The sequence below is a fragment of the Manacus candei genome, unplaced genomic scaffold (genome assembly GCF_025592945.1).
Source record: "Manacus candei isolate 608988 ecotype Guabito, Panama unplaced genomic scaffold, ASM2559294v1 h1tg000031l, whole genome shotgun sequence".
Lineage (NCBI taxonomy): Eukaryota > Metazoa > Chordata > Aves > Passeriformes > Pipridae > Manacus > Manacus candei.
In genome coordinates, this window is record NW_026138079.1 from 1,068,625 (window position 1) to 1,093,275 (window position 24,651).

Sequence of the window (24,651 nt, forward strand, 5' to 3'; positions counted from 1 at the left end):
GGTTTTTATCCCAGATAAACTAGTCTCTTTGGGCTCGAGATCTAGTTTTGGTCACAGCAGTCTGCGGTACATGGGGTTCAAAAGGCATAATACATGATAAAAATAAATAAATAATAAATTACTGCTGATTAATTTAAGTTGCTGGTCGGGTGTATGAAATTTGCCACAGGGCAAAAATCACCTGTGGGGATACCGGGACCAGCTGGGTGAGAGATGCCACTAAACACACGGGGTTTAGTCTCTTTGGGGTAAAACCCTCTAGTTCTTAAGTCTATTTGCAATAGAAACTAGTTCTGATTGCACTAGTCTGTTGCACCTGGGGTTCAAAATGCACAATAAATGATAAAAATAAATGATTGTAAATAGGTGTGGTTCAAGAGGCATAAAGAGGTACTTAGGATCAACATATCTACTGGCAAAAGATTTAATAAAAGAAAAAAAAATATCTTTCTTTGGCAGTCTTGTCAGTTTTTTGTTTTTTTTTTTTTTAATTTTTTAATTTCTTGTTTCCTGTGGTCTGCTTTATCTTGCAAACACTTAGGCTCAAATGAGCAACATCAGATAAAAATCAACAGTTGGGTACAAGGTTTCAGAATAACTGTGGCACTAAGGGAGTGTTCACACGCTTTAGACACGTGTGTACACACGTGCATGACAGCATCACTTCTTTTCGGGGCTGCATTCCATCACATGAGCAGTACAATCAGGTTTCCTCCTGTTTTCATACACTTCCCATGCATCATTTATCAGGAACCTTCTCCAAATCCAGTGAGTGACAGAAGACAGATAAATTGTGGTTCTGGATGATTTTTTTTCCCCCTTTAATTTCTTATGGTTGAAACCCAACAGCAGCTGGGTTTGCCTGTAGATGTGACTGATGTTTGTAACTGGGGCAGGGCAGACAAGATCTGTAAGTCAAGGCTGCTTCTTTGGAAGTTGCTGATGGGAACATTCTGCTCATGTGGATTAAAAAAAACCCTGAAGTCGCAGGAGCTTCGAGACCACTTGTGCTGAGATAAAAGGATGTTTGAATTCTGGTTATAGAACTGTCTGAAAGTGTACACTGATTCACTCCACAAATATATTACGTTTCTTTGTCTCCCACAGGCTCAGAAATCAGGAGATTGCCTGTCAGAACTGGATGACTTGTCTTTTTCTGGCTTGATTCTTCTGAACAATTTCCATAGAAACTTTGGCCTCGTACAGTGGGATTGGTTCATCCAGCTGAGGCCTAAAGGGAAAGAGTAAAAGTGTCTGCTGAGCACACTCAGATCAACAGGGATGTCACAGGACAGACTTTACTTTCACTGGGCAAACCTCACTCCTTAAACAAAATAAAAGTTTTATAGCTTTGCTGGAGTGCACAGGAGGAGGGAAAAGCCCTAAAAGCAAACAGGAAACAGAATTTAATAAAAGTATATCCTTAGAGGGGGGGAAAAAGGGGTGGTGGTGAGGGTTTTGCTCAACAGCAATAGTTATCCTGCTTCGAGGGAAGGGATCCCACCTCATTGTGGGAGTGTTCCTCTCTCCTGAAGCTCTTCTCAGGAGTGTTAGAGCTGGCAAGAGTTTTCTGCTTCTAATGCTGAAGTAAAAAAACCCACAAACCCCCTGAGATCTCTCACCTGAAAACGCCACTTGATAATTTCTCCATGATATCTTCTAGGATGGGTATCCAAGAGGACTGTCAAGGAACAACAGAGCTGGAGAGAAACCTCTGAATAATCACGTTTGCTGGCCATAGCCCTGGACTGATACAAGCCCAGCAGGATCCAGGCAAAAGGAAAATGAATCTCAATTCCAATCTTTAGATCAGATTTTTCCACTTGTTTCTATATGAGAGACTTTTCCCACAATAGGATGAAGAAATGAAATATGGAATATTTCAATTCTTTCAATATAAAAATATTCAATATGAAATACAAGTGCAGCCTGCACTAGTACAACATTAATCAATTATTAATCAACTAATCAATGGCATTTTCTGTGCAGGATGAAGAGGACAGACTTTGGGACCAGATAACTGCCCTGACTATTCATACAGGCACCCAAAATAAATCAAAATACAACTGGGAACATAGGAGAGCCTGGGAATTCTTGGAGCAGAGCTGCCATCTGTGAGTTGATGAGTAACACCCAGGACAGCACAACAGATGGGGCTGTATTTAGGCTTTGCAGGAAACTCAAACAATAAGGTTCATCCTTCATGTTAAGAGCAATCTGGTTGTTATTTGAAACTCAAGTCCTTTAAAAAGCCATCAGCTTGTGATTTCTTCAGACACTAATGCCAGGTGCTCCAGAATTTCACAAGGTACACAGGTCCTTAAATCCAAACCCACACAAACCTTCCAGGACTGGAAATGTGATGCTCAGGGAGCTCAGTCCAGCTGCTCCAGCCCAAATTTAGAAGGCATTCCTTTTCCCATCATTCCTTTTCCCACACCCATGTCTTCCCTCCATGCATTCTGGGAACATTAACAAATAAGTACATTTTATGTACATTGCAAAGAAGGGAATGGTAAGAAGCCAAAATATTTGCACTTCTGCAGTGACCTTGACTGCATGAAGTTTACAGATGATGCATCCAATGCCCAAAAGAACAACACAAATCATTCCAGAGTTTCACTTGCATAATATCAAAAACGTAGAGAATTAAATCTTCAACTAACTGCTTCAAATTTGAACCAAAATATTGCCTTTTTTTTGTCCCAGAAAAGGTGTTTTCTATTGCAGCAGAGCTTGTACAGACATTTTCAAGGCCAGAATTCCAAGTGCCCCCCAAAAAGGATATAGAGATACTTCCCTTGCTGCACATTGGACAAGTTCCAGATCTCATCGTTCAGGAAGGACACCGTGGCTCCTTTAAGGAACAAGGAATGGCTGTCTGGAGGATCCAGCTTAAGCAAACGGAAGAGAAATGTTATTTAGTTACTTTTTCCCCTAAAAAAATAAAGGTTGAGTGGTTATTTATACAGATGGTTAAAACAGAGAAAAAAATCACCCCTTGCCCATCCTTAAAACTGAGGAAACTGGTAATATTTACAGGTTTAAGCCATAGTTTTCTGTATATATATATACATATTCTGTGTACAAGCTACTTGCTGCCACAGGTATCTTTACCTGAAGGTTTTTTTCTGTTGTTATCCAGTGTCCCCCAACCCCGAGCAGAGTGATGATGTCGTGCTTGTGAGGCAGCAGCTGGGATTTTGAAGCTGATTCATCTTCAGCACTATATAATTTCACTGGGGAGGAAGAATAAATTCATTTGAGCTCAGCAAAGGAGAATTTAGAAAATCCAGTATAAATCTATTTCCACACATTTCAGTGGAACTCCAAGAAGTTCTTCAGTTATTTCAGCTGAAAATAGTTGAAAACTCTGAATTTCCTTTTTTATTTGTACTCTGAATATTTTGTATGCTTTATACACTTTATATTTTAAATACTTTATTCAGAATCATATCTTATATGACTGAATAGTAACTTCAGAGTTTCCAACCATTTGAGTTGGTTCAGAGAACAGGTTGCCAGTGCTGGCAATTTTGGGCAATTTTTGTATTAAAACGAGGCAGCAGAAACAGTGATGTCACAGCCCTATGCTTTGAACACATTTGTTTTTATTTTCACTTTCAAACAGAGGAAGATTTCAGCTGAATTCAGCAGCTTCCACTAGAGGGTGACACAAGGAGGGCTATGGAATAAACTAGCTAAAGAATAAAAGCCTATGAAGTGGTGCAGCTTCCAGCCACATTCCTTGCCAATAATGCTGGAAAGCCCAAGGCAGTGGTGGTGTGAGGAGCAGCTTTCCCACTGGGAATACCTCCAGCATCCAGCACAGTGTCCACTCCAATACCTCCAGCATCCAGCACAGTGTCCACTCCCAGCAACTCCCACAGGGAATACCTCCAGCATCCAGCACAGTGTCCATTCCCAGCCCTCCCCCAGGGAATACCTCCAGCATCCAGCACAGTGTCCATTCTCAGCCTTCCCCCAAGGAATACCTCCAGCATCCAGCACAATGTGCACTCCCAGCCCTCCCCCAGGGAATACCTCCAGCATCCAGCACAATGTCCACTCCAATACCTCCAGCATCCAGCACAATGTCCATTCCCAGCCTTCCCACAGGGAATACCTCCAGCATCCAGCACAATGTGCACTCCCAGCCCTCCCCAGGGAATACCTCCAGCATCCAGCACAATGTGCATTCCAATACCTCCAGCATCCAGCACAATGTGCATTCCAATACCTCCAGCATCCAGCACAATGTGCACTCCCAGCCCTCCTGTCTCCTCCAGGCAGCTCTCAGCCACGTCTATCTTGCCGTGGGCCACGTCGATCACCCGGGCTGGAAGAGGAGGACACAGGGGTAACTCCAGGGAAAATGCACAGTTTACATTCCCAGTACAAAAGGAGCCTTCTGGGCTCTCCAAGTATCACAAACCAGGCTGCAGCTGAGTCAGAAAAAAAGTCAAAACCCCTGCCCATCGTTCTCTTCCCTTTTACAACCCAGTGCAAAATCCACACCAAAACCAGGAATGCAGAAGTGAGACTCACAAATCTGTTGGGCCCAAAAGGACAACACGTGGTGCTCTAGGAATCAGAAATCCTTCTCTAAGTTCTAAGTTCATTCTTTGCTATTCTTCTTGGCCCTTCAAAACTACCAAGTCCTGGAGTGCCCAGCTGTGTTACTGAAGCCAAAGAGTGGCCAAAAGATAAGGAGGCTTTTTATTTCCCATTACCTCTGGAACAACCACAGCAGCAAAGCTTTGGGTGAGCTCTCCCAGCACAGCTTCCCTTACCCTACAGAACTGATCTCACAGCAGGGGTGACCTTACATCCCATGGCTGCCTGATGGTTTTAACCTGGAAATGACTCTCCAGGTCATTAATTAAGGAGAACATGTGGTCATAGTGTAATAAAGATGGCATACTAATTAATTAATTAATGGTAGTCACGGTCCCCATGTGCAAACAAAACCCCATAATATCCTTCTCAGTTTCTTAAAAGGTTGTTCTTATCATGGCAATTTGACAAGGTATAAAACCTCTGCAAATACTTTCACTTTGTGAGAACAATTCTGATTTTGTGGACCCAAAGCCTGACTATGACAAAGAAAGGCCAGAGCTTCACCAGTTTGACTGTTTTCTGATTTCTGCTTAGTTTTGTTCCTTAACTCAGCACAGTGGTTCAAACTCCACTTATCAGAATCCTGGTCAAGTTCCTTCCTAAATAATGCTGGAAAAATTTCACTCCACTGTGGCAAAGGCTGAGAATAAACTAATATAATTTTTTTTAATCCTCTGTAAATCATGCACTTCTCACAAAGCATTTGAAAATCAGTTCAGTTCCTCCTTCTGTGACCTGCACAACTTCCAAAGTCACGTTATTCTCACTGGCAAAACTGCATTTTCTCTCTTCCATCACCTCTGGGAGAAGCAGAAGTCCCAGGATTTCCCGGCTTCTCCCAGGGTTTGCTCTCCCCCAGGAAGTTCAGCTGCCAAGTTTAAAAGCTGTCACCCAAAGGATGTGCTGGGGCTTTATTGACTGTGCTCAGGGGAGCCAGAAAGGCCTCCCCTGAAAGCTCAGTGTTGGTGTTACAGAAAAAAAAAATCATCACACAAATCAAACTAAAAAAAAAAAAAGAATGGGGTATCCCAGGGAACAGAAGAAATATCTGTGTATGTATATATTCTTTTTTTTTCTTGTGTTTCCAAAAGGAACTCATCACATTATTAATGGAATATTCTGTCTCGAGTCTCAAACACGGGGCATTAAAATGTCAAAATTAGTTACAGTCCCCTCCTTCCTCCTATTATTATATTTACTGCAGAGATTACTGAAGACATAAAAAGCCCCATCCTGTTGGTCTAAATACAAATCCTTAAACATTACCAGGAACTTCTACTTCAGGAACTGGGATCAGATTTATTAAAAACAAACCCCAAAAACCCAAACACAAACCCTGAGGCTTTTTGCTTTCACACTCAAACTGTTTCTCTCTTTAAAGCTGTACCCAAGTTCTATTTCTTTATTTGAAGTTGCAGCTATAATTCCCCCCTCCCAACCATTCCATGGAGCAGCTTGTTATGCCCAACACAAACTGCTGCTCACTGAAAACTGAGAGACTCTTGCTAAAAAACTCCCAAAAAACCCACTGAACGAGCACAAAACTGAAAAATTTCCACCCACGGACACGAGGAGCCACTTAGAGCTTGGGTTACTCAGAGCCTTTATTTGATATTAACATTAAAACTTAAAACTGCTGAACTTCAACTGAACTCAAAACTGCTGCAAAAAGCAGCTCTGCCAGAGTCAGACTGGAATGTGCTGGCAGGGCTGGGAGAATAAAATTGCCAAGTCCTTCCTTAGCTCATGAATTTTTCATATCATTAGCAAAATATACCCATAAAATGTTGCAAAGGGAAGATTTAGGTGTTTTGTCTTTGACCCTGGTGTACCAAACCTCTGCACATCACCAGCATTCCCAAAAATCCTTCAGTTCTGATGTCTGTCATGTCTAGAGTACAGTAAAAGAGGCTTCTGGAACAAGGAAAAATAGGGCTTTTTTGGCAAGTTGCAAAAAAATAGAGGTAATGAAAATATAAATAAAAACTCCAGAGAAATGAGTCTGCCAGGTCCTGCATTCCCAACAAAAAAGCTTTGCAGTTCCCTGTGGAGGATCATTCAGGTCAGGCAGCAGAAATGCTCTTGTGTAACACCAGGCTCTGCTTCCTGCAGCATTCTGAGCCTCCAGAGCCTCTGGAAGAGCTCCCTGGAAACTCCCCCCAGCCCTGCAGATGTGTGGAGGGCACACTGGGCTGTCTGTGCTCCCGGGAGCCGGGAGGGGATGGAATTTGGCAGGAACTCCGTGTCTGGGGAGCAGCTCCAGCTCCTTTGAGCCCTGTGCTCACACAGTGTCCCCAAGGCAGTGCCCTGTGCACCTGCAGAGCACCAGTGCCCGGGCTGGGGAGGCACTGGGAGCCACAGGGAGATGGGAACACTGCTCCAGCTCTCCTGGGAAGGCAGGATTAGCAATAGAGAGGGGGGAGAGCCCAGGGACTGAACCCACCTGGTAATGGCATCTCACCCCAACCCCTGCATGTTTGGGCTGATGCACATTTGATAACTGGCTACACAAGGCACTTTTTACAGCTGCTTTTCTGTACACTTCCTTGGATGCCAACAAAAATCATCCACTGACAACTAAACACGGTGACTGAACTGCAGCACCCTGGATTTTGGGGAGGAAACAGGCACCAGTTCTAACATCTGTTCACTGCCCTGCAATCCCACCAGACCTGGCAGTGCCATCCTTTCCTTTAAAACTGCCTGAACAAAGAGATATTCCACTTTCCTCCACAATGCAACATTGAAATAAGGACAAGTTTGATCAGAAAAGACTCCAGGAGCTCCTACATGGAGTATTTTCCCATAGTCCAAGTGGTACCATTACTTATCAGGGAATAAAACCCCAAAACTGAGGTATCAAAGAGAAGAAGTCAGGGAATAACACAAGGATTGTGTGCAAGGCCAAGCTTGTTTAGAAAAGAGGAAAAGGTAGAACCTGGAGTGTCCAGGTCCAGGTGTGACAGCACCTGAGACTGAGCTCAGCCCAGCCTGGGAAGGTACTCCTGGGAGGAAAGTGGGGCTGATGAGCACTGGATGTCAGGCCTGTGGTCACACCTGGCCTCTGGCTCAGGGACCTGGATCCCACACTGGGATCCTGCTGAGTTAGGAACCCTTCCTTCTGCTCACAGCAACCACTGTGTCAAATGAAAAGCCTTCTTGAGCATTGTGCCTAAAACAGCACTCGAGCACTACTGGAAAGCCCTGACAGTCAACACAATTCAAATGGAGAATAAAAATGCCAAAAGAGACACCTAAACCAGAAATTAAACACCTATGGAGTACAGAAGTAACTTGAGAACTATTTAATTAGACTATTTACCACTTTTCGTTTCCGTTTTCAGCTACTGAAATAAGTCTCTAGGCCAGACAGAAAAAAACTATTTTGAGACATCCTTTAGGATAAACTCAAGGATCAAACTTACCCACGGGAGGCCTGAGCCTCTCCAGGAACTGCTTGTCCTCCAGGCTGTGGGCAGTGCAGATGACTTTGGCCCCTCTGTGCTGGGCCAGCTGAACCGCGACGGTGCCGAACGGCTGCAGGGGGGAAAAGCAGATTCGTTCATTAATTCATTAATTAATTCACCTACAGCGACAATTTGATGCCCTTTAAGAACAATGAGATCACAAAGGCCATTCAGGAGAAGTCAGGGGAGTATCCAGAAAGGAACTTACTCCTGCAACAAAACACAGCTGAACCAAGAACTGAACATTCACAGATCTGCTCCTGTCCTACGTGAGGCCAAAAAAGGTCTTTTCAGTGACTGGGAAGCTCTGAGCAAACTTTCAGTCATTAACTGGTTCTCCTCTTCAGCAGAATAGCTCAGATCCTACTTTAATTACCACAACCACCCTCCCTGCAATCGGAACTCGGAGCTTTGGGACCTGCTGGAGGAAGAAATGCTCCAAGGAAAAGCCCCAGCTGTGTTTCCATTACAGGACCTTGGCTGAGGAAGCTCCATGTCTCCATTAGCAACGAGGACTGTAGGGATGCAAATCAAATTATTTATAGCCAAGGAAAGTTAAAAAGCAGAGGTGGGAAAAGAGTAATAAATAAGGTATAACTTCAGACTGGAACTTCATTCCAGTCTGAAGTTATACCTTCAGGTATAACTTTCCTGAAGTTATATCTGAGGGCTCAGGGTAAAACTGTGTCACTGTACAACAGCAGAAAACCCTCCCCACACAGCAGGCAGGATGGAACTCCTGGCTCAGGATCTGATGTGGGAAAGCCTTTCCTATGAATCCATTCACTGCCAGCAGTGAGGCAGAAGCCTTGGGAAGTGCAGGTGTCCGAAATCCCGAGGCTCTGGTGCTCAGCCAGTTATTCCCAGCAAAGGGATGGGTGTCCCTGCAGTCACTGCCCAGCTGGTACCTACACTGGCTCCATCCAGCACGAGCACAGTTGTCCCAGGAGAGGCCTGGGCCAGGTAGTGCAGGGCTGTGTAGGCCCGGAGTCCATCCCGCACCGTCCCGGCTGCTGCAGCCCAGCAAACCTTCTCTGGCTTCTGCACTGGGGGGAGAACACACAAACCAACAATCAAAACATGGCAAAACCACCCAGCAAACCTTCTCCGGCTTCTGCACTGGGGGGAAAACACACAAACAAACAATCAAAACACGGCAAAACCACCCAGCAAACCCCTGCCCTTTCCCAGCTGCTCAGGAGGGCTCCAGCTGCAAACAGGGCAATGTCAACAAGGCTTGTTTCCCTCTCATGTATTTAAAAAAAAAACCAAGGAGAAGATATCTTACCATCTTTTACCCAATAAAAGCAGGGATTTAATTTTGGTATAACCAAGTTTAAAGGGGTCACCTCCTAACTACATAGCTGGAATTCATGGACACTCACAGAAACACAATACAAACTGATTTACAGTCACAGAGCCCCAGAGTGGTTTGGGTTGGGAGAGACCTTAAAGATCATCCATCCCACCCCCTGCCATGGGCAGGGACACCTTCCACCAGCCCAGGTTGCTCCAAGCCCTGTCCAACCTGGCCTGGGACACTTGCAGGGATCCAGGGGCAGCCACAGCTTCTCTGGGCAGAACAAAATTTGAGCAGAAGAGCAGTTTGCTCAGTAACAAACTGTTGGGAGAAGCACAGACACTCTCAAATTTAGTACCCTACTCATTAAAGCAAACTATGCCCAGAAAGGGAAAACTGGAAATTCACAATAATCAAAGAGAATGTTTCCAAACTAGGCTTTCCCTAATCCTCATTCCCTGAAAAATTCCTTTCTCCAGCCTCTAGTCTGTTCACTTCATCTCATCTGTTAATCTGTGATATTCATGGACTGAGTCAAAGTGAGGAAAAGCAAATTTCTCCTCAGCAAATTTTGTGACAGATGAGGTGAGGAAAAAGTGTAACAATAATGAAGCAATAAAAAAGGGAAGTTAGAGAGGAGAAAAAAAAGAAAAAGGAAAAAAACCCAAAGTCAATTTGTGTGATTTGGGCCCAACATGAACCCATTAAACATCAAAGAGAAAGCCCTTGGGAGCACTGAGAGTTCAAACCTCTGTAACCAGGTGGAGCAGCTGGAATGTTGGAATGTTGGAATGGAAGGAGGGTGCCCAGAGGCCCAGGGGAATGAGCTCCCTGTTAGAAAAGCTGACCCAAAGTCTAAAGAGACAGTAAATATAAATATTAGCAAAATATACGATCTATGTACCCAAATAATGCTCGTGAACCAGGATAACTTCACAGAGACCAGACTCCTCAGAATCCAGAGGTAAAATTCCTGAAAGGAAAGGAACACAGACCTTGAATTTCACACCAGCATCAGTTCTAACCAAACCAGCTCCCGAGGAAACCCCTGGGCCCCCTTGGGGTGGGTTCAGTCACCTCTGGGCACGTTTGTGACAGGCAAGAAAACCTGGACCCTGCGGTGTCCATGGGCACAGGGCAGTTCCAGAGGGGCTTCAAACAGCATTTTGGGATTGTCAGGTGATGTCTGAACCCATTCCACACTGAGTGTTCCCAGCTCCACTCCAGGATGTGGCTCCCAGAGGAGGAAACAGGCCCAGAGCAGCCCCCCCAGCCCCCTCTCCCCTCCCAGCCCCATCCCTGCACTCGTGGGCTGCAAAGGCAGCACAGAAGGGACAGAAGGAAGCAGAGGAAGAACACACAGGAATGTGTGAGTGTGTTAAGAAGCTGGAATAGAGCAGAGAACTGAAGGGCAAACAAGGCACTCAGGGAAGGCAGAGAGAGCACACCCAGAGTAGGCAGAAATAAAAAGATCCCCATCCTGGTCATGGCAGAGCTTTTCCCTCCTCTGGCCACAGGAGGTTCCTGAACAGGAGGTTCTGACATCCAATCAACCTCCTCAATAAATGTTCCCTCCACCCCAGGAAAACCATTCTCTTCTTCCCCAAACCTTACACTCCATTGAGACCTTAAATCCTCAGCAAATTTGGCTGCTACTTCCAGTCTTTCCTAATTCCCAGTAAAAACGGCCACCTTACAGTAACTGTCCACACCTGCAGCTCTCTCCAGGGTTTATCCATGGAATTATCAGTCTATGGGAGCTGCCAACAGCAGTTCCTGTGCAATGAGGGAATGAGGCAGGAAGGGCCACAATCTCCAAACACACATTCTTGCTGTCCACTCTGTCCTACCTTCAGAACTTCAGCCACCCTCTAATCCTTTAATTTAGCACACAAAACATGAACAGGTCTGAAAGAATGTCCCTAAGAGACATCTCCTCTCTCCTGAAGCACCATTCACATTTTGGTGGTTAACACAGTATCGTATTTCAAACCCTAGGAGAAACTTCTAGAACAGAATTCTCATTTGCAAGAGTTGGTTCACGTGACACCAGCTGAATCTTTGAAAACACATGTCAGATGTAGCTTTTACAATTCTTATCACCTCAGCCATTCGTTGTAAGAAGGTTTCTGGTTGTGTCAGTTGATGAGGCCAACAGGCATTGACTTACCCACCACTTCATCCTCCGGCTGGAAAAAGGTCACCTTGCTCCCAACTCACCAGGAGAGGGGGGAAAGGAGAGAAGAGAAATGTTTATAGTGAAATGGAACGTGCACTTGAAAGCTCTGCTTCTCACTAGCTCAAAAAACTACAAATACACGCTGCTAGGGAAAATAAATAATTTATTAATTACACACACCCCACCCAAATTCAACCCAAACGTTGAATTCCCTAAACTTTGGCACCTCATCCACACACAGTCCCATGCAGGGACACAGGGGGGAGTCTGAGGGAGCCAGGCTGGGACTGCACCCACAGGTGGATCCCCAGGGCAGCAGATGCACTGTGAGAGAACTTCCTGCCATAAAGGTGTCCTGTACAAACAGGATTTACGTGTTCTGGATGGCCAGATCCAATTCCTGCTCCTAATTCCTGCTCCCCCTCCCCAGACAATGCCACTGACTCACCCTCCAGCACCACTCCAGAAATCTCTCGTCCCACAGGCACGAGTTCCTTCTTCAGCTTAATTTCTGACAGAAGCTAAATTAAAACAGGGGTTACAACACTTACTGAGGCTCTAAATGTGCATATTTACATCATCTTACAGTGTTTGATCATCCCAGGAAGGAGGCTGGGCCATTCCCAGAATGTTATCCAGGGAAAAAGGGACACACTTTCCTCAATTCACGTTAAACCTTGGCACTGATTTTCTGTATTTAAATTCAGAAGCATTTAAAAAATAAAAACACAGGGTTATTACCAGGCAAGACAACGTGGGACTGGGGAGTGCAGGGGAAGATAAGAGGGGTTTCCTGCAGGACAGCTGACCTGTCCCCATGAACGAGCACCCCAGTCACAGGTGCTTTTGATTTAAGCCATGCAGGAGCCCCCCAGCAATGCTGTCCCTCTGCACAGCCTCAGATGGCAGAGATGGGACTGGGCCAGTCCCCAGCCAAGGCTCTGGAGACCACAAACACCCCCAGCCTTCATCAAACCCCCGGGAAATACCTTTGTGTCCACCCAGCTCAGGGCACAGGCCCTCACTTGCACCTTCACCTCGTGGTCTCCGGGGGGAGGAAGGTTTTCCTAGGACAGATTTACAGATGTTACATTGCACAGTGAGCAGGAATGTGCTCCCAGGAGCCTCTCCAGACTTTCCCACAGCCCCTGCTCAGGCTGTTCTGCAAGCAGAACAAGAATGTTTCCTCATTGAAAAGGGATTTACCTCCCCATTTTGAGTACATGTGTTTCACTATTATTATTACTGTTCTATTACTGTAATTCTCACTATGATATTACCATTATTACCACTATTATATTCCTACTATTACTGCAAACTGGTCACCAGACCTCACAAAACCTGTGCAGATGCTGACATTATTTTTCTGTTGGGTTTTTTCCCCCTTCTCTGAGACTCAAATCCTGACAAACTCACTGAGGTCAATATTCCAACAGTCCAAATGGTGCCAAAGAAACAGTCCCACAAGTGGTGCCTTCCTCCCTTGCAAAAGTGTTCAGCTAATGAGGCCTCCCCTTCCTGTTTCACCTTTTGGGTTTGGGATTGATACCAGAAATGATCTGAAGGAGTTCAGTGCTGCTCCTTTAAAGTCTTCAATGAGCCACGTTGAATTCTGTGGCTCCAGAGAGCTCCTGAAGAGCTGCCCCAGGCACTGGAGCACAGTCCTGTTCTTCCATGGTGGGTGTGTGCTGGAATTGTGATCCCAGTCTCCACTGAGAGCCAAGAACTCCCAGGAGGACAGGAAACACCAGCAGCCAACACTCCAAACCTGATCATTTCCTCAAGCTCTGTTTCTACTTTTCCAGTGACCAGAAAACCCAACCAGGAGATGTGGACACAGGGTGAGTTTTTCAGGCCTGCAGAGCTTGTTTTCAAAGCTTGGACAAGAAAATTGCAGAGAAATCCAGCACTTGGCAAGTGCTGCCTGACGATAAAATAACACCTCTCCTGCCTTCAGTCCCCTGTCTGGGTGTGCAGGGATTCTACCAGTTCTTTTTCAAGCCTAGAGGAGACTGAAGTGCTTCAATTCCCTGGTGGCATTCAGCCAAACTCCCTCCTCCCCCTGCCTGATTAATGGAGCTGTTGTGATGGGAACTCACTCTTTCCTGGAACACAAAAGTCATTTCCTCTCCAGGTGAATTCTGCTGCCCAAACAAGGCCTTCATAGTGACCTGAACAAACACACAGAGACCAAACTGTGATGTCTGAATGTCCAGAGAGCAAACAGGTCATTAAAGCCTTATTAAACTAAACAAATCATTCCAAAAGAAAAACAGCAACTGTTTGCAGGCAATTTGAGTCTTTGCCATTCAGAAGTTTTAAACCATATCAACAGATGAGGCAACATGTGCTGTCACCTGCAACAGGTTTTGTTAAATAACACAGCAAATCCTCAGGGCTGAGAATCCCAGAATCATGGAATTATTTGGGTTGGAAGGGACCTTAGAGCCCATCCAGTGCCACCCCCTGCCATGGGCAGGGACACCTTCCACCAGCCCAGGGTGCTCCAGCCTGGCCTTGGACACTTCCAGGGATCCAGGGGCAGCCACAGCTTCTCTGGGCAACCTGTGCCAGGGCCTCCCCACCCTCACAGGGAAGAATTCTTTCTCAGTACTCCATCTAAATTTCCCCTCTTTCAGTGGGAAGCCATTCCTCCTCGTGCTGTCCCTGCAGCCCCTCTCTAGCTCTCTTGGAGGCTCCTTCAGGTCTAAAGGCAGTCAGTGGCACACAAGAATTCCCGCTGGGTGCCCCCCGGCAGTCGATGGTCTCTTTGCCATCCAAATCAGACGCGGGCGGTGCAAAAGCCAACACACCCCGAGCAGGAACGCGGGGACCCTTCCGTGTCACCGCACCACAAACCACAGCTCCGGCTCCTGGGCTTCTGTGCCAGCCCGGCGTACGGCGTGCTCAGCGCACAGGAACCTTTTGGAAAGGAAAGAAACCACAGCAAACTCGAGCTCACAAGGACAAAGTCCCCGGGCAGCCTCTCAGGGCTGCGGGACCCCGAGAACCGCAACGCACCCGCGGTTGCCATGACAAGCCGTCACTTCCGCCTCCGATCCAGGCACCGCCCCCCACCCAATCACGGCCCCCGGCGGCCCCGCGGGCGATTCCGATTGGCTGCGGTGGCCGCCGCTCGGCAAGAACGCCTTGTCGCGATTGGCCAGATCGGCTGTCGCTCATCCCAAGGGAGGAGGCGGGAGCCGCCCGGCGGTGCCGCCCTGCGCGGCCTGAGGGGCAGCGCCGTGGAGAGGGAGGAGACATGGAATTACCTCAGGAGTTACTGCCGTGTGCAAAATAAAGGCGCCGTCCGGAGCCGGCGAGGAAGGTCCTGGGCGCTCCCTCCGCTCCCCGAGCGCTGGCTCCCTCAGCTTGGCAGAGCCGTGATTGGCCGGAGGAGGCGAGGCCCTGTGGTTTTCCCGGCTCTGATTGGCGGCGCGACCTGCCCGTCACTCTTTTGGGGCGGGCAGAGCGCCTGTCAGAGCCTTGATCGACCGCAGGGGGCGGGGCCATGCCGCTCTCCGGCTCTCTGACTGGCCATCGCGCCTGCCCGTCACGCGGGAGGGCGGGCAGGAGACAGAGCGCCGCGATTGGCCGGGGGGCGGGACTGCGGCGTTGCCCCGCTCGTGATTGGTCTCGCGCCCTGCCCGTCAGGCGGGGCGGTGCGCGCGCGTCAGTACGGCGGCCGCGCGGGGCCGTCCCGCTCAGACGGGGCGAGGGCGGCGATGGCGCGTCCGGCGGGGGCGGCTCCGGCCGCCGCTCCGGCCCCTCCGGCCCCGCGGGCCCCGCGGCGCGGCCGCGCCCGCGAGTAGGGGCCGTCCAGACATGAGGTACGGCCCGGCGGGACGGGGGACGGCGGGACACGGGCCGCGAGCGGCGGGGTTCGCCCCGGGCCGGGGGGGGGGCAGCCCCGCGCGGAGCCGGGCCCGGGCCCTGCCGCCGCTCCCGGGGTCACAGCGGGGGTCGGCACCACGGGGTGGGATCGCCGACCCGGATCACCTTCACTCCGCTGCCGCCGGGCGCCGCTCCCTGCGCTCCGTGCGCCCCGAGCCTGGGAACGGCAGTGCCGGGCACTGGGAGTGCAGTCCGTTGGGAATGCCGGGCACTGGCAGTGCAGTCCATTGGGAATGCCGGGCACTGGCAGTGCAGTCCGTTGGGAATGCCGGGCACTGGCAGTGCAGTCCGTTGGGAATGCCGGGCACTGGCAGTGCAGTCCGTTGGGAATGCCGGGCACTGGGAGTGCAGTCCGTTGGGAATGCCGGGCACTGGGAGTGCCATCGCCTTGGAGTGCCATCCATTGGCAATGGCATCCATTGGGATTGCTGGCCATTGGGAGTGCCACTCATTGGGAATGCAATCCCTGAGCAGTGCCATCCATCCATTGGGAGTGCCGCCCCTGAGCAGTGCCATTCCTTAGGAATACCATCCCTTTGGAGTGCCATCCATTGGGAGTGCCATTCATTGGGAATCCTGTCCCTTGGGAGTGCCATTGGGAATGCCGTCCCCTTGGAGTACCATCCACTGGGAATGCCATGCCAGAGGAGTACCATTCCTTAGAAATGCCATCCCTGAGGATTGCTGTGGCTTGGAAAAGGGCACCAGGGAAAGGAGGGAATGCTGTCAGGGAACATTGCTGGGAAAAGGGAGCCAGTGCCTGGTTGTGTTTCTGTCCCCCCTGTGTCCCTCTGCTGAGCAGACAGGTTTGTGGATGACATTCCCTGTGGGTATCTTTTGTTCTGGTCCATCTGGGGAGAAACGTGGGGTTTGAGTGTAGAAAACAATGTTTTCTGTGAATTCTGCCTTTCTCTGAGGCGTGAAGGGAAAACACCTCCCTGGATCATCAGGGAGTATTGTTTGTAAATAGTTCCTACTCGTAAAACCAGCAGCATTCCAGGTCAGGGTGGATCTCAGGACAAGGTTCTTCCCTCAGAGGGTGGTGGGCACTGCCCAGGCTCCCCAGGGCAGTGGGCACGGCCCCAAGGCTGCCAGAGCTCCAGGAGGGTTTGGACAATGCTCTGAGGGACAGGGGGAGTGTTGGGGTGTCCTGGGCAGGGCAGGGCTTGGACTGAGTGATCCTCGGGGGTCCCTCCCAGCTCAGGATATTCCATGATTCTGTGATGCTTTATAACATTCCAGTGAATTGATACCAAATTCTCATTTGAAGTTCCCCCTGTGCCCCCCCGAGCGCTGTTTGGGGTTTGGGGGTGGCAGGAGGAGCATTCCCTGGCCCTGCATTCCTGTTCCAGGGGCAGGAGTGGGACCTGCCTGTGGGTCTGGGCAGGTTCCTGGTTGCATCCCGGAGCGCAGGGACAGGGAGGAGCTGCGTGGTTTTGTTCCCTGTAACCCAGCCATGTCTGAATCCAGGCATTCCCAGCCATCCCAGCCCTCGTGCTCCTGGTCCTGGCAGCCTGACAGGGGTCACGGGCGGTGCAGACGAGTTGTTTCCGAACAGTTTCCCCAGTGTCTGAGGCTCAGGATTCCCTGGAGCTGAGTGGGCAGCTCCCTCTGCTCTTGTGCTCCACAAACCACACTCAATTCTTTCAGCTCCTGTGTTCCCTCTATAATATCCCACTGTCTTTCATTCCAGATAAGATCCTTCTCACAGAAGCTGTGCTTGCCTGATAATTTTCCTTTATATCCCGGTTCTCAGATGAAGTGAGAATTGGTGTCTCAAAGCCACGACCTGCAGTGCCTGTTCTGGCTCTTGCTGCTGTTTGGTGCCCTTTCCTTAATCCCTCTAATCATGCAGTTAGGAGAGATTTGGATTCAGGAAAGAATGTGAATCCAGCAATGAAATAATTCATAAATTATGATGTTGAATGGCCTCTTCTGGCCTGTCTTTGTCCTGTAGTCAGGGATTGTAATTGTAGCTTTTACTGCATAACACCAGGGAAAGTTGGAATGGAAATGTTTGGAGAATAAAAAGAAAAACAAAGTTAAGGAAAACACAAGCAATGGGTTGAGGAGATCAACATGAAGGGAGTTTTCTGTCAGAAATCCTTCCCTGGGAGGGTGGGGAGGCCCTGGCCCAGGTTGCCCAGAGAAGCTGTGGCTGCCCCTGGATCCCTGGAAGTGTCCCAGGCCAGGTTGGACGGGGCTTGGAGCAACCTGGGCTGGTGGAAGGTGTCCCTGCCCATGGCAGGGGTGGCACTGGATGGGCTTTGAGGTCCCTCCCAACCCAACCCAACCCATCTGTGATTCCGTGACGATGGAGAGTCACCAGAACACTCAAGTGTGCAGTGGTGGGGCAGGACAAACCAGCAGCAGCTTTGTTGGAGGTTGGTTTTGGGGAGCAGGACAAACCAGCAGCAGCTTTGTTGGAGGTTGGTTTGGGGGGTTCCAGCACTGACCTGCTTGGAGCCAAAGAGAGCTGGGATTTTTTTACCTTCTCTTTCCCATAGAAGTAGCCCAGGATTCCCGAGCCCCCGTTGAGTGCTGGGAGCTCTGGCTGCCCCTGGCTGTTGTTTCACAGCTGCTGAACTTGGGATGGCCCCTCCACAGCAACTTGGCTTTGTTTTTACTTGCCGAGCATGAAATTGGGGGGTGTGGTGGCCAGTCAGAAATGGGGGCCAGGCTGGGAGCTGGTGATAAATGGCTCGTGCACAGAAAACCTCGCTGGGAGGTGCTGGAACCTCTGTCTGATCCGTGGCACAAGGAGTTACCCTCTTTTAAAAGAGCACTTTGTAAAGTTTAAAAACAATATACCAGATTCCCCTGGTTATTTTTGGCTGGCACTGTTATTACAGGCATGTCCTGGTGTTTTAATTGCAGATGGAAGTATTTCTAGCAGTGTTTGCCAGCCCTTCGTGCAGCCAACACAAACTCTGTGGGTTTGGAGGGCACTTGGAGGTGTCCAGTGAATCCACCTGCCTGGAATGAATCTCTCTGTGTGTGTGGCAGGGCTGGAGGTGGGCAGGTTCCTGATGGAGGAGTTCCAGTTTTAGTTGTAGAAAAGCATTTAAGAGCAGGAATTAGAAACTAATCCCTCCTGTGCAAACGGTGCATGGTCTGTCTGCTTCAGAGCATCAGCTTCCTGAGCAGAATAGAAAACTTTATTGAACAGGAATTAAATAACTCTGTGTGGGGAGGAGTGAAGAGAGGTCTCCTCAGTCATCCTCAGGAAGAAAGGGTTTGGGGTTTTTTCTGAAATCTATTTTTGGTGCAAAAGGTGCATTTTTCCAACGTTCTCTTCATTGCAATCAGGCAAAGGGCAGAAAACTTAACTAACCCAGGACCTTCCTGGGCTGTCTTTCTCTTAGCAAATGTGTTAAACTCCTGTGTGTTGGATGCTATGTTTTCCTTTTCCATGTGTTGTTTCTCAGGTAATGGCAGGAATTAGTGGCAGCACTGACTGCCATGGGCTGGCTGTCAAGGTGCTGTTGGGTCAAAGGTTGGACTCGATGATCTCAGAGGTCTTTTCCAGCCCAACTGATCCTGGGATTCTGTGACTTTACAGAACTGGGCAGGGGTTTATCCTTGCATCATCTCAAGGTACAGTTTTACTTGCTCCATGTAAATGCACGATTTGTAGGAAATAGTTATTAACAGGCTTTCAAAATACACAGAATAGCTGTGGTTCCTGAAGGAGGGTTCCTGGAGAGGCACCTGGAATGGCTGGAACCTCTCTGGAGGACTCAGAATGAACCTCCTCTGGAGCACGTGACTTTCTGTGCTTCCTACAGACCTGGAGATATTATTACAGCAATTAAGTACACCTGTGAAACAGTCCAGACTGCCAGAGGGATAGGTGGGATACTGGGAAGGAATTCCTGGCTGGGAGGGTGGGGAGCCCCTGGCCCAGGTTGCCCAGAGAAGCTGTGGCTGCCCCTGGATCCCTGGAAGTGTCCAAGGCCAGGTTGGATGGGGCTTGGAGCAACCTGGGCTGGTGGAAGGTGTCCCTGCCCATGGCAGGGGTGGCACTGGATGATCCTTAAAATCCCTTCCAACCCAAGTCATTCCATGATTCCCACTGGATCACACCTGCTGTGGGTGTGTAGTGCAGGTTTTCCAACATCCTTGGAACATCCCTGTGTGCCTGTGAGATCCCAAGGGTGATCTCATCCCTGTGAGATCCCAAGGGTGCCCTGGCAGAGCTGCACTGGGGACACAAGAACTTCCAGTCGATTCTGACGGTGCTTCCAAGTCTCTCTGGGCACTCAGGACCAGTTCATGAGGAGAACATTGAACTGGTGTCTGTTGTCTGTTTACAAAAGAGCAACCACGCATCGTGGGGGGAAGGAAAAAAGGCATCTCTTGTTTTCCTGCCAAGCACACATGGACTTTCTGTCAGCTGCCCTCCCAGCTGAACTGTCAGGGAGAGATCCAGCCCTGGCTGCTGGGGAGGGAATTCAGCTGTGTGTGTGCAGGCTGGGACAGCCTGGGGTGCCCCTGGAGCTGGAGCTCTGCAGAGACAGCTGCACACTCAGCTTCCAAAGGTCAAGGTGAGCTGGGATGGCTCTGGGGATGGCAATCCTCGTCTTGTGTTACCATGTAACACCTGGGGCTGTGTTTTGGAAACTCACTGCTTGGGTCTTCAATGTATTGATCTGAAAAGTGAAGGTATGATCTTCACAAATTAATCTCAAATTAAACACAGACCTGTGTCAATCAGCATCTCTTTATGGTGATAAAACCTCTTGTTCTAACTGTAAAAACGCATTTTTTAATTTATATCACAGTTTCAGCTTCCCAAGCCCCAGAGTATGGGCTGGGCTGTGAACAAGGTGCAATATTTAGTGGGTTTTCAGGCAGCTCTGCACGTGGCCTTTGGGTGTGGACAGATCCCACAGGATTCCTGCCTTTGTGCCGAGGAGCTCTGCACCCAGTGCAGGTCTGATAACTTCCATAAACCTGCAGGGTGTTTGGGGGCAGGAAGGCTGATTCTCACAGAGGATCATAAAAGCTGCCAGCCCCCGGGCTGTGTTCTGGAGTAAATGCCAGTAATCTGATCAGGAAGGGGATGATGTAATTGCTTGATTTCTTGAGCAAAATACTGACATTTCCCTCGGAGTCCTGTGTGAGTCCCAGCTGGATAAACTCCCTTCCCTGGCTTTCTCAGGCAGACAGGCAGACTCCTGTGACACTCAGGTTTGCTTGCTTGGTTGGTTTTACAGGGACATCTGGTGTAATTGGATTTTTAGAAGGCAATTCTCTGCCCTGGTGCTTCGGTGCAGCTGCTGCTTGTGCTGTGTTTGCTTTCCCAGCTCCCTGCCTTCACCAATCCACATATTTCCTGGGTTTTTTGTTTGTTTTTTTCCACTCCTGGGTCTGTATCTCTTCATTTTCATGGTGTGCTGAATTGCAGCATTACCTGCAGGCTGGCAGGTGTTCCCTCCCTCCCTCTGTGTTGTGGAGTTCCTTGGTTTTGTCCTGGGGATGATTGTAAGGGCCAGTCCCAGCAAGGAAAGATCTGGGAGTGCAGCTGGGTTGTGGAGTGACCTGAAATGCTTTGAACATCTTCTCCCAAAGCAGCATTCCATGGTAGCACCTCTGCTCTTTGCTGTGGGATCAAACTGCAAACAACACACGAAACAACAAACAGAAGAGAGATATTTTTTTGTTGTTAGAATTAAGTAGTGTGGCATTAAGTTGCTGTAGGTATTGGAGCATGTACTGAATTTGAAAGCAGACATGTAACAAGATTTTCCCCTGTTCTTTTCCAACTGTTCCTTTTAGTTGTCTAATATTTGTTTATTTTTTTTAATTCTGGTTTGTAAAATTTCAATTCAGACCAAAAGTTCGAAGCATAAAGGTGTTAAAACATGTTTTCACATAAGGTCATCTATACTTAAGTAGAGGTCATAATGAATTTTATGATAAAGTTTAATGACAGAGTTTGGGAAAAAACCCTTATCCAATTTAGAAACTTCTGCCTGTTCTGCTGTTCTCTTCTTACTCTGCTTCAGACCACCCTGATGAATGTAATTGCTCATCAAAGAACAAACAGCAACCTGCTTTTGAACAGTGTGGGAATTTTAAGGGATATGATCTAAATCTGGTTTCTGTGGGTATTGTGTGCCGAGAGATGAGATTGCCTCCTTCCTCTGTCCATGTCATCGCAATCTGGCAACTCTTCCTGGCAGCAAATGCTGTTATTTTTTTGGGTGCTGTGGCACTGGAGGCAGTGTTGGCATCACTGCTCGGGTCCAGCTGGAATGTCTGGCTCCCTTGGGATCAGTGAGAATTCCCGTTGGCCAAGAGCCCTTCAGGTGGCAGCAGTGGGACTCCAGGGGGATGTTGGGCTGGTGAAGGAGAGCCCTTTGGTTGACATGGGGCTGGACCAGCTGGATCCTCCTGCTCTGGAGCCCCTGGTCTCTGCCCCACCCTGCTGAGAGGAGGCTGCTCAGGTTATCCGTGCTCAGGAGGTGATTCCCTATCCCAGAACAATGTCAGTGGAGCTGAAGCTCGTGCAGCATTCCCACTTGAGCAGTTCCATGCTCTTTCTGGGTCAGTCATGCCCTGTGCAGGGCAGAAGCCGTGGGTGACCCGTCGCTCCCAGAGCTCGGGGCGATGACGGGAAACCTCCGGTGGCCCAGGAATGGGAAGTTCTCCAGCTGCAGTTCTGGCTTGGATGTGTCAGATGCAGCCAAGGATTGCTTGGTGCTGCTCTTCAGGCTCAGCATCTGGGGCTGAGGGCGTTGCTTCAGGCTCCATCTGTACGTGGTGCAAGCAGGACAAGTTTGCTTTGTGGGGTTTTTTGGGGAGGAGGGAAGAAGATGTTTCCTTTAGAGTCATGGGACAGGGTGGGATTGTTGGGGTGTCCTGTGCAGGGCCAGGAGTTGGACTGGATAATCCTTGGGGGTCCCTTCCAATTCCTGACGTTCATGATTCCACGATTTTAGGGAGTCAGGCTGAGTTTTATGTTAATGTCTGTGTTACCCGAGACTTTCCAGGTGATGTTGTGCAGAAGATCCTGCTGGAGACTGTGGACTGGTTGGTACAAGAGGTTAAACGGGGTTTAAAAGCTAAATTTGCCTTGGAATCCCGTTGTCCAGATGCAAGTGATGGAGTTTGACACACTGGGAGAATAGAAAGAACTAAGGGAATGTGGGATTAACAAAAGAACTTGTGTGTGTGGGACGAGCCATTGTGGCATCACATCATCCCATTGCCCCGGACGAGAGCTGCTGGAGCAGTGGCAGAGCTGCAGGACTGGGAAGGGCAGGGATCTGCAGGACTGTTTTCCCCTCCCTGGGCTCCCCCCTTGCTGGGAGCTGGGATGAGGGGACTGGAGCTGTGACCTTTGGGTGCCTCGGCCCGTGTTGGTGGTTGGGCTGTTCCAGGGGTGGCACCTTCGCTGGGATTCTGCTCTGCTGGAGCTGTTCTGGGCGCTGGGGAGCCCAGCTGGTGGCTGAGGAACAAACCTTGTGCCCCATGGGCAGTTTAAGGACTTTTGTGTGAGGGAGAGGGAGGGAGGGGCGGCCTGTGGGGGGTTTGATGGGATACAGAGTCTCTGCAGTGGGAATCACAGGAAGCTTCAGCAATGATGTTGCAGTTTCTTCCTGCTCTGTGGGCTCCAACCAGGAAAATGTTACTCTGTAGCTCCAAGGAAATCAGGATTCCCTGCTGGAGTTGCTCAGTTCCTAGAGTTTCCACAGTTTGTTGTGGCAGTGCCAAGTTCTGGCTTTCCCTGGATTACCTTGATGCAATCCTGGATTAAACCACCTGGGGGTTGTTGGGAAAAGCAGAGCACAGGCTGGGCAGGGCAGGGCAACAACTACATTAAAATAACTCTCCAGAGTGTGCAGGGAATATAATCATGTGGAATCTCTTCAATTACATTAATTAGATTAAAAATTGAAATTAGCCATTCTGCCTGGGGAGCTCAAACCAGGGACTGAAACTCGGTCCTTGTGTTTAAAACACCCTCCTCAAAGTCCTGCCAGCCTTTTGAATGAAAAATGCTGACTCAGTTCAACTTGGTGCACTGAAATGAAACCCAGGAAACCTGAGCACTGAAATTCTGGTGACACTTCATTTCCTTTTGTGGGGAGGTTCATTGTGCTGTATCATCCTTTTCCCAGCTTTAGAAAGAAAGAAAAAAAAAAGGAGGGGGGGAAGGGGATAAATAAATAAATAAATATTTGTTAAACAAAACTTTCTGAATCCTCCACAGGGATGTGTGCAGTTTCTCTCCACCTGAGATAATTTTGGCTAGAGAAGTTTAGCAAGACAGTAAATATATGTACTAGAAGAGGGCAGGAGGCTGCAGAGAGCCTGGATCCAGTGGGATGCAGCTTCCCAGGCTGGGTTTGCTCGGAGCATTTCCAGTGTGGCAGCAGCAGCAGGGGCTGGTTCTCCTGCCATGGGCAAGGGGCAGCTTGTGGCTTTTCTGGCCATCCCAGGGTGATTTGGGTGGGAAGGGACCTTAAAGCTCATCCAGTGCCACCCCCTGCCATGGACAGGGACACTTCCATGATCCCTGCTTGCTCCAAGCCCTGTCCAACCTGGCATTGGACACTTCCAGGGATGGGGTTGGTGGAAGGTGTCCCTGCCCATGGCAGGGGGTGGCACTGGAAGAGCTTTAAGGTCCCTCCCCACCTGGATGGGTCTGGGATTCCATCATTTTGAACATGTACTTGTTGAGTTCATTGTCATCCCTGTACTGTGTTATGAAACCAGATGAATACATTCTATCAATAATTCCATCTGGTATTAACTTGGCTTTGTCTCCCATGAAAGATTAAAGACTTTATTCTGTGAAGATTTAAATAGAAAGAAAGCCTTGTTGTGATAAAAGGAAGCAGAGGTGTTACCTACTTAGGTGGCTTCCACCTTCCTTTTGATTTGTAGACTTCTGAGATGTGTCTTCTGAGGATGTGCACTTGGGATGATGATACAAACCTAATATTAGGCTGATTTTTCTTGGTTATTTTTACAAGTTCCCTGGAGGTTTCCAATGATTTGTGTGTGAGCTGAGGGAAACCCTGCACTGGAATTCTCCTGTCCCCTCACTCCTGTTCTACTGGGGAAAGGCTGCAGCTGAGCTGGTTGTTGGCCCACGGGAGGGAGGTTGGACATCTCCTGGCTCTGCACGTTGGGAGACTCAGAGCAGGAGTGGTTTCATCTAAATGTGGAGACAACCA

At 48.9% G+C, this 24,651-nt stretch overlaps 2 protein-coding genes and 1 long non-coding RNA gene across 16 annotated transcripts in view; 2 read left to right on the plus strand and 1 right to left on the minus strand.

Moving 5' to 3' along the window:
• Positions 1 to 449: 449 nt before the first annotated feature.
• CRYZL1 (crystallin zeta like 1) lies at positions 450 to 14,969 on the minus strand. Of its 5 annotated transcripts, none has more exons than XM_051791248.1 (14): positions 14,839 to 14,969; positions 14,419 to 14,488; positions 13,666 to 13,737; positions 12,556 to 12,633; positions 12,015 to 12,087; positions 11,558 to 11,602; positions 10,292 to 10,360; positions 9,000 to 9,133; positions 8,046 to 8,157; positions 4,208 to 4,339; positions 3,118 to 3,239; positions 2,789 to 2,894; positions 1,623 to 1,668; positions 450 to 1,231 (listed from the first exon to the last, which is right to left on the minus strand). In XM_051791248.1, the coding sequence occupies exons 3-14, from the start codon at positions 13,729 to 13,731 to the stop codon at positions 1,132 to 1,134; spliced, it is 1,083 nt and encodes a 360-aa protein (XP_051647208.1). In that variant the 5' UTR covers positions 13,732 to 13,737; positions 14,419 to 14,488; positions 14,839 to 14,969; the 3' UTR covers positions 450 to 1,131. The 5 variants fall into 5 exon arrangements, with proteins under 5 accessions (XP_051647208.1, XP_051647206.1, XP_051647207.1 ...); XM_051791246.1 differs by having other exon boundaries at positions 451 to 1,231; positions 14,380 to 14,488; XM_051791247.1 differs by lacking the exon at positions 14,839 to 14,969 and adding an exon at positions 14,588 to 14,658 and having other exon boundaries at positions 451 to 1,231; positions 14,380 to 14,488.
• LOC127472714 (uncharacterized) lies at positions 1,676 to 2,782 on the plus strand. The gene is made up of 2 exons (XR_007905124.1): positions 1,676 to 2,114; positions 2,710 to 2,782. It is a non-coding gene; the product is annotated as an uncharacterized LOC127472714 (long non-coding RNA).
• A 286-nt stretch (positions 14,970 to 15,255) lies between the features above and the next one.
• Positions 15,256 to 24,651, plus strand: part of ITSN1 (intersectin 1) — a 96,625-nt gene continuing 87,229 nt past the window's right edge. For all 10 annotated transcript variants that reach the window (XR_007905098.1, XR_007905099.1, XR_007905100.1 and 7 more), the window contains exon 1: positions 15,256 to 15,396. The gene's annotated coding sequence lies outside the window, so the exon portion shown is untranslated. The remainder of the gene's footprint in view (positions 15,397 to 24,651) is intronic.

Coding starts and splice junctions, on each gene's coding strand:
- CRYZL1 (XM_051791248.1), bottom strand. CDS start 13,731: ATGAAGGCCTTGTTTGGGCAGCAGAATTCACCTGGAGAGGAAATGACT. Junction 3,240..4,207: donor CATTGTGCTGGATGCTGGAG/GTATTGGAATGC, acceptor CTTCCTCCCCAG/TGAAATTATATAGTGCTGAA. Junction 1,669..2,788: donor GCAGCAAGGGAAGTATCTCT/ATATCCTTTTTG, acceptor CCTCTTGGATAC/CCATCCTAGAAGATATCATG.